Source organism: Buceros rhinoceros, unplaced genomic scaffold (assembly GCF_000710305.1).
Source record: "Buceros rhinoceros silvestris isolate BGI_N320 unplaced genomic scaffold, ASM71030v1 scaffold10741, whole genome shotgun sequence".
In the NCBI taxonomy this organism is placed as follows: domain Eukaryota; kingdom Metazoa; phylum Chordata; class Aves; order Bucerotiformes; family Bucerotidae; genus Buceros; species Buceros rhinoceros.
This window is the reverse complement of record NW_010395963.1, coordinates 11047-19792: the sequence shown is the minus strand read 5'-3', so window position 1 is coordinate 19792 and position 8746 is coordinate 11047. Positions and strand designations below refer to the sequence as shown.

Sequence of the window (8746 nt, the reverse complement as noted above, 5' to 3'; positions counted from 1 at the left end):
CAGGAATGTGGATGGAAAATAAGAATTTCAGAAACATATTAAATTCACAGAAGTTCAATGTTTTCCCCCACTCCATGGAGTCTGTGGTGTTTGGGACAGTAGCAAAGAACTTGGAATTGTGTTTGATTGGTATTTTGAAGATTTGCTATAGACAGTGTTCATTACAATCTTCCCAATGAAAGCAAGTTAATGTCTTAGTATTCTGGCACTGGTGCTTTTTTTTCCTTCCTCAGAAGGCAACAGAACACTGAGTTAAGGGTGCGAGTCGCACTGTAGAAAAGTTACGTTCCAGTGAAGATCCAGCCTCGGCGGAGCCTCCACGTGCCCTTTCTGTGATACAAAGTGTAATGCTCTGCATTTTTATGGGTTGTCACTGATACCCCTCAAGCCAAGGATCTCTGCAAATGGTCTTCCGTCCATGCTCTCGTGTAGCAGCACGGCACTACCAACCATCTGTCCTACTACCAGTAGCCACCTCAGCCCTTGTTTTCTACCTCAAGGACAGAAATTGTCCTCGCTGGTCATTACGCATCAGTAAATACCAGATGTCATTTAAAAGCTTAAGGAGCAGATGCATTCCGATGCTTGTTTGTTAATGTAACAAATCCCTTTGAGTGGTTGTATAATAATTTCCATCTGCGCTCCACTTTCTAAATATTTTTATCAACTCAGAAGTGTTTACAACTGGGTAATCTTAATATTTAGAGTAGTCGTAAAAGAGGCAGGAAAGCAGGCAGTAAATTCATGGTTGGAAAAAATGACAGTTGATGAGAATTTTGCATAGTTAAGACACGCGGATGATCTTCAGCGTCAACTATTAACTTCCTGGGTTTTAATTTCAATTGAAATAAGCTGCAGGTTCAACAGAACGAGCCTGCGCCTCTGAGACAATTACTTCTGAGTGCCTGAAATTTCTTTGGGTAAATCGTCTGGCAATTTTTTTAATGTTGCTACTTTTTTAATGTTGGCAGAAGCCCACACACATAAATCTGGACTACCAAGTCAAATCTAGCAGCTGTGAGTAATTGCAATGTTAAGAATATTTAAAACAGCCTTGAAGTTCCGGTAGTTACTATAAAATTTACCCGTTCAATACTGTGATAGATGTATCCACATTTTAATGCTGCGAGTTTTGCTAATGCGTGTAAGAGCCAAGGAGCCCATAGGAGTAGAGAGAGAGGAACCTTTGGTGCAGATGTAAAACACTGGATGTTACCAAGGCACTGGGGGCATTTAAGCTTTGTTTCCACCACCAGCAGTTTACCTGTCAGCTCGAGCGCAGAGAGAAGGCTGAGTTGCTTTAGGGCGTGCTTCCTCTTCATTACCAGACACTCCAAAGGAGAAATAAATGAATTGAGAAGGATATAAATAATACTTTATACCTCCAGCTGTCTCAGATCTGTAGACACAGCAAGTTGCCCTGCAGAAGATGCTGTGTGGCAGACCATAGACGATGTTCCAGTCATTACCAAGGGCTGAATTGAGGCTCTGCTGGAGCTGGAAGTCAATTGTTTGGCTTCACTTTGCTACAGGTCCTGTTTGTGCTGAGTGTTTTCTTAACTGATCTCAAATATGCTTTAAAACTTTACAGCCCTTGAATGCTTTTTTCCTGAGCTCAGAGTTGTTCTGTTTCTGTGCCTTGGTATTACAACACCAAAATCACTTGAGAAAATGCCAAGTGAATAACAATAGGGGAAAAATTAACTCATAACCTCTGCTTCCTTATTTCAGTATTTATGGAAACTGTTACAGGAGGTGCACGTCAGTAGCAAATGCCCTTCTCATCTCCCAGACTTTCACTGAAGCTGCCATCCGTGACAAAATCTGATCTCTAGAACGTGCTCTCTTGTATTTCCAAACAGTTCATAATAGCCCTCTGTGTACCCGATGACTCTGTGACTGCAGTGCTGCCTTCACAAATCTGTGCACGTGGACATCCTGGACAGTGCAGAGATCAGAAATGTACCTCCAAAATGAATTATAATAAAAAGAAAAAGCCTTGAGTTTAATTTCTCCTCTAGTCACAGGAGACCACCACTAATAAAAACACTCTGTGTGGTCATTATAGATTTATCAATGGCATTACAATGTTTTATTCAAAATATCATAAAATTTTGATGATACATTTTATTACTGTCCTGTAAGCAGTGGGAGCACTCTTGTTCTTTAAGGTAGGAAGTTCGTGAACGCAGTAACGCTCCCATCACCAACATTATTCTAGGCAGTGCTAATCTGTTTCAAGGATCACTGTTGACTTTCAAATTCATATTTTGTACAATAAGATAACACAGAACTCGAACAAAAATGTTTCTGCACGGTTTAGAAATACTATGGAGAACAAGGGTTAAATTATATTTGAAATGTCTTTGAAAAAGGAGGGGGAAAACAAAACTGCTCTACTTGTGCTGAAAGGACCTGTAGCACATGAATTTTTTTAATCAGTGTTTTTTCAATTGTGATTAATTTGATAAGCAAAATGTATTTTTACTGATTTATGCTCATTCATGGTTATGAAATATATCTGGTTGTGAGATAGGCCAATAAACACACTCAGCCCTTTAGCAGAAGGTGACGATTTGAAAATGTTTTCTCCCTTAGAAATCAAGGTAAATATTAGGAAGATGGTGCCTCATTTCTTAGCAAAGCACCCTCTAATAAATAATAACAGAAATAAATGAAAATCAAAATATCTCTTCTGAGACATTTTTTTTGCTGCTCATAACAATAATTTTTTTTCATAGATCCTGAAATTATAGGAACTAGAGAGTGAATTATTTTTGATGGATTTTCTTCACATTAAAGTATCTTTTTTCTTTTTCAAATTACTTCCATCGCCAATAAGTAGGTGCCAGCAAACTTAATTATACGAGAAGTAAGTGTATTGTGCTGTTTGGCATTCCTTAGATTACAGTGCCCTCTACAGATACAAGCGTTAGTTTTTAGTCAAAAGGCAAAAATATGTGCTGGAAATATTTTTTAAATCTAGTGCAAGAAAGAAAGGGGAAACACCATCTTCTTCAGCCCTCAGTTTGGGCATTAGAGACCGGGGACTGTTTTATACTACTGGGACAGTAACAGCACTGTGTGACTTATGTGTAATTCTGCCCGATGCTTAAATCTCAGACACGGATGTGGGTTACCCTTTCTTTTTGTTCCTGGTATAGTAGTGAGTATAAGGTCATGAGATTTGGTTGAAAAACAAGACTTCATAGGACTGATTTTATTGGACAGAAGCAAACATGGACAAGTGTCATGCCAGAGCAGAGCCACGCTGAGGTTTTTTAGGCAAATTTCAGTTATATGGAGCTGGGAAGGATGGGGGATTGGGAGGGAACCTAGGGGAAGAGGTTTGGACAGAGGTTCTAGGACACTGGGAGGATGTACGTTAGGGGTCTGTCTCATAACTTTCATAAACTCATGGAATCACAGACTGGTTTGGGTTGGAAGGGACCTTTAGAGCTCACCCAGTCCAACTTCCTGCAGTGAGCTGGGACATCGTCACCTAGAGCAGGGTGCTTAGAACCCCAAAGTCCAACCTGACCTGGAATGTTTCCAGGGATGGGGCCTCTCCCACCTCTCTGGACGGCCTGGGCCAGGGTCTCACCACTCTAAGTGTAAAACATTTCTTCCTTCTCTCTGGTGTGAATCTCTGTCTTTTAGTTTAACCCATCACCCCTTCTCCTGTCACAAAAGCCTCTGCTGAAAAGTCCCTCCCCATCTTTCTTACAGGGCCCTTTAAAGGCCACACTGAGGTCTTCCTGGAGCCTTCTCTTCTCCAGGGTGAACAACCTCAAACTTTCCTTTCTGTACGGGTTGTTAGGGATGACAGGATAAAGGGGGAAAACTACAGTCAAACCTGGGCATTTGTCCCCTTGAGTTTTGCCTCAAGCCACCTCTGCTTCTGCCTTGGGACCTGCTGAGGTCCCTTCCAGATCTGTTTTTTTCACATCATTCTCCAGCTGTTAAGACTAGGATTCAGGATATGCCAGTTCATGGCATGTTTAGCTAGGATAATATGCGTTTTGAATTCTGTGGAATCTTAAGTACTTGGGGAAACACTGGAAAGTCCATAAAATTTTCAGTTCTTAACTCATGTGTTCCCCTTTCGCTTTGCTGTCCTTTGTTTTGTGCAGATCCTGATGAGTTTGAGAGGATATATGAGCCCCTAGATGTGAAGAGCAAGAAGATTCATATAGTGGACAGTGGGCTTACATTTAACCTGCCATACCCACTTATCTTAAGACCTCAGAGAGGCGTCGATCTCATCATTTCTTTTGATTTTTCAGCAAGGCCAAGTGATTCCAGTCCTCCTTTCAAGGTAAGTGAGATCAGATAGTCCTTTCTTTGTGTTCATAAAGCTAAGCTGACTCAGTTGTGTCCTCCCAGTCAGGTGGGTTGCACATTTAATGGTTCCAGAAGGCCTTAGTGCTATCATGTTGACAGCACTGGGGCAATCTCTTCCCACAGCTAGGCAGAACGTTGCGCTCTGCCTTGGTTTCCATTCGCATGACCCACGTGAGACCACTGGCACAGAGAAGGCTGATAGAACCCATTTGACGTAGCTCTGCTGTTCTCATGGAGGTCTCACCTTCGCTCTGAATTGCAGCATTTTATTTTATGTCAGTATTGAAGAACTAAGTCATTTACTGCAGCTTTATACAGCTGTTCTCCTCCATGATGCTGGGATGTAAAGGAAGGGTTTTCTTGCAGAAATGCATCTCAGTCACTCTGATAGTGCTAAATAAGTAACATTTTGGAAGCGGTCTGCAGGACCTGTGCCACCTACGCATCCAGGCAGCTCCAACTGATCGGAACGGCTTTATGCTGGATCATTTTGACAGCCAACACAGAAAAGGCAGCTCTTAGAGAAGACTGTTACTCCTAGCCTATGGATGGAGCTTCCTGACTCTACCTACTGCCATTTTGGGGGGGAAACATGCCGTAACATGGAGAGATAGATGAGAAGTCAAGGGCTGTCCTGAAAGGTTTTCTGTAAACTGTCATTGTAAAATGGCAAAATCCTTTTACGCAAGAAAAAATGGTGGAAAAATTAAATGATGCCTCAGGTTTTCATGAAGCCGCTGTTGAAGGGAAGGGTTCATTATTTCTGGAGTGTGGGTGTGCGTAGAGTAAGAAGAGTGACGTAGTTCCAGCTAATCCCTAGGTCTAGTCCACAAGCCAAGGCTCTATGCTAATGGCCTGAAGGACAGAAATCTGTTTTGTTCACTGGCCGTGCAATCCCGTTGGTGTTGCTTGCATGACAGAGTAAATGCCAACTCAAGAGTTCGCTTGTATCTATGGTAGCACTCAAAGATACTTTTATTACTAAGCTCAGGGAAATCAGCCAGCTGAACTCAATGACTCTACTCTTGTTTTAGCATTTTACACCCCCTGTCCTTTAATTTCTTGCGTATCCAAAACAGTTGCCCAAAGAAGGGTCATATTTCCTTCAAAACCAAGATTAAAGATGTTGACCTTCCCTCTCCTCCCTCTCACACACCCTCATTACATGCTTTTGAGTCATTATTTACAAATTATTTTGTTTACTGAGTGGTCACCAGGCAAAAAAAGCCTGTTTTCCAGACTGACTCCCTTCACTTAGCAAGCTTTCCAGTGCTTTTTCTGTGCCTTGAAGAGACTCCGAGCATAACAATTCGTGGACTGGTGTTTATTAACTCTCAGTGGTTTCCATAGCACTGATGCTCAGTTTGCGAGTAAAATTATGGATGGTTTCTTCTAGCTGTCAGCTCTGTAAATTCACCCAAGGATTTATGTGACAGACCAGCTCTTCTCTTCCTGTGAATCATCGCAGGTGGTGAAGACTGGGCAGGCTGAACTAGGTGCTTGGTTTGCCGTGATGGATCATCTGTACGAAGATTGACTTAGAGTCACAGAATCACAGAGTCGTTCAGGTTGAAGAGACCTTTAAGATCATCCAGTCCAACCGTTCTCCCAGCACTGCCAGGTCACCACCAACTCCTGTCCCTCAGCACCACCTTGACATGTCTGTGAAGCCCCTTCAGGGATGGGGACTCCACCACTGCCCTGGGCAGCCTGGGACACGCCTGGACAACTTCAGTGGGGAAGAAATTGCTCCTCAGGGCCAAAACCTGCTCTGGCACAACTTGAGGATGTTTCCTCTTGTTCTGTCGCTTGTTCCTGGGGAGAACAGACTGGTGCCCACCTCACTACAACCTCCCTTCGAGTAGTTGTAGGACTACAAAAGGTCTACTTGGCCAGTTCTCCTACTGTAAAGATACATGAGTTGTTACAACTGGTTCTAATAACCATGTGGACCTGCATCTCTCTACGTAAAATCTCACTTTGCCGTGGATGCACCTGAGTCTTTGTTATCTTTTCAGGAAATTTTGCTTGCTGAAAAATGGGCCAAAATGAACAAGCTTCCTTTCCCCAAAATAGACCCAAATGTGTTTGATCGCGAGGGCCTGAAGGAGTGCTATGTTTTCAAACCAAAGGACACCTCTTCGGAGAAAGACTGTCCAACTATAATCCATTTTGTTTTGGCCAACATCAACTTCCGGAAATACAAAGCTCCAGGTGAGTACACAGATTCTGATGCTGCCTCTGGCTGTTTCTTTGAAGCTTTATAATGATGTGGCCATTACGTACTAGAAATGTTTTGCCTCTGAAATAACTCTTAAGCCTGTCTGCAGTAGTCTGGGATCTCAAAAGAGCATTCAGAAACAAGTCACAGATCTAACATGCAGTTGTATCTTTGTGTTTGTTCTGCATGCAGGAGTCCCAAGAGAAACTCAGGAAGAGAAGGATTTTGCAGACTTTGACATTTTTGATGATCCAAATACACCATTCTCTACATTCAACTTCCAGTATCCCAATGAGGCTTTTAAGAGGCTTCATGACCTGATGGAGTTCAACACCCTCAATAACATAGACGTACGTATGCCAGTGTGGAAGGGGCTTCAAGGGTCTAGGCTGCTGAACAGTAAGGTCGATGACCTGAATAAAGCCCTAAGTCTGCCATGCAGAAACTTCAGAGGTTTACTTCAGTGTTGGCCTGATTGTTAAGACCTACAAAGAGCTTCCTGCCTTTAGTTGTGCCCTTTGCTGTTCTCAAAGTTGAGGCTGGATCGGTGGAAGAAATCTGCTTTATTTTAATGAGGGCTGGAGATAGCCCAGGTAAGTTTTTCATGAGCTTGTGCAGACTGTGGCATGGTCAGCTTGTGTCCTTCCAGCCTGGGAAGAAGAGTCCAGTCGCTGTAGGTAACAGAATGTCTGGAGTTACCTGAAGAGAGTTGGATGAGATACACTGTGAGAATGAAGTGAAGCAAATTTGGTCTCTTCGCTTGACCTCTATTTCTGAAGTGCTGAAATATCAGCGTTGTAGGACGTTTCTACCACCTGTGATCCTCTGGTAGTAATAAACCACTAAGCAAATACCCTGCCTGAAAGGCACTTTCCAGTGGGGAAAAAAAAAGCCTAATCAGTGTTTCTGGGGCTAAGAAGATTGATGTAATGCTGTGGCCATCTTCCAAGGGGAAGAACTATTGGCCTGTAGTATGTGTGCGCTTTTCAGAACGCTGGTTAGGATATGTTCCAGCTCATGTTCTTTTCTAGTTTGGGTCCTGGGTGGTTTCTTTCATCTCACCGTCAAAAACCTTTCAGGGTAACTGAGCAAAGGTGGCTGGTGTAGGACGTAGACATTATGTTCAGGATTTTATACTCAGTTCTTTATGAATGATTTTAACTGGAAAAAAAAAGGAAATGGGAAATTTTCTGTAAAGATCTCTGGAAATTTCTTAATCAACTAACTCAGTAATAATTATTGGTAATTGAAACTAGGGGTTCCACAACACCATGACCCCAGCATCCCTAGCGTGTGCTTGCCATAGTTGCACATGTAAATGATCATCCCAGATAAGAAACGGGGATTTTTCTCAATACTGTAAAATCTCATTACTTCAGGACAAAGGCAGCAAAAGTGAAGATTTAACCTTTCTCTAGATAATAATGATTTTCCATATCCTTTAAGTCTGGATTTTCTCAGTGTTTTGATTGACCTTTCGGAATTTCATTGGGACTGGGTTTAAATGGTGTGTGTTTTTGGGTGGCTTCTGTGACAGTGGTGGTATCCCATTGTCTCTTTGTTAATTGGGGTTTGATGCAGTTAAGAAATAGTATTAAATTAGTAGTAACACTCAGCAAAACAACGGAGTAGTGTTAAAAGGAGGAGCAACACTTGCTGAGATCTGGAGGGGTCTTTTCTATCAGTTAATAAACCATTAAAATGTTAGAAGTTTCCCTGCATGACACATTGTTCGCGGTTTTTCCAGGTGATCAAGAAGGCTATGATGGACAGCATCGAATACCGGAAGGAGAATCCCTCTCGCTGCTCCGTGTCTCTTAGCAGCGTGGAAGCAAGGAGGTTCTTTAACAAGAGCAACCTTAACAACAACCATACGTAGAGGATGTGTGGTAGGTCCTGCGCGTTCAAGAAACAGGTTGTGTCTTTATAACTGGAGTCAAAAAGACATGATCAGAGCATCACTGTGCAAAACTCCTGGAAACATTTTCTTGTGACTTTTTAAGTTTCAATATAGTTTTGTACTTCTTTTTTTCTTTTTTGAACTAAAAACACTGAAAACATTTCAGTATGCTGATACCCTTTTAAAAACCATGGAAAGAGCTGATTTTGACTGTGGTCACTGGGTTCAGTATCCGTTTTTTTCCTTACAAAATCATCAGTGCTGGGTTTCTCTGATTTGTA

The 8746-nt window shown here is 42.2% G+C and overlaps 1 protein-coding gene across 1 annotated transcript in view; it reads left to right on the top strand.

Annotated features, from left to right (window-relative positions):
• Positions 1–8529, top strand: part of PLA2G4A (phospholipase A2, group IVA (cytosolic, calcium-dependent)) — a 40557-nt gene extending 32028 nt beyond the window's left edge. The window contains exons 13-16 of the mRNA XM_010145724.1: positions 4134–4318; positions 6363–6558; positions 6758–6915; positions 8313–8529. Of these exons, the coding sequence (XP_010144026.1) occupies positions 4134–4318; positions 6363–6558; positions 6758–6915; positions 8313–8444 (671 nt within the window). The 3' untranslated portion in view covers positions 8445–8529. The remainder of the gene's footprint in view (positions 1–4133; positions 4319–6362; positions 6559–6757; positions 6916–8312) is intronic.
• Positions 8530–8746: the final 217 nt, after the last annotated feature.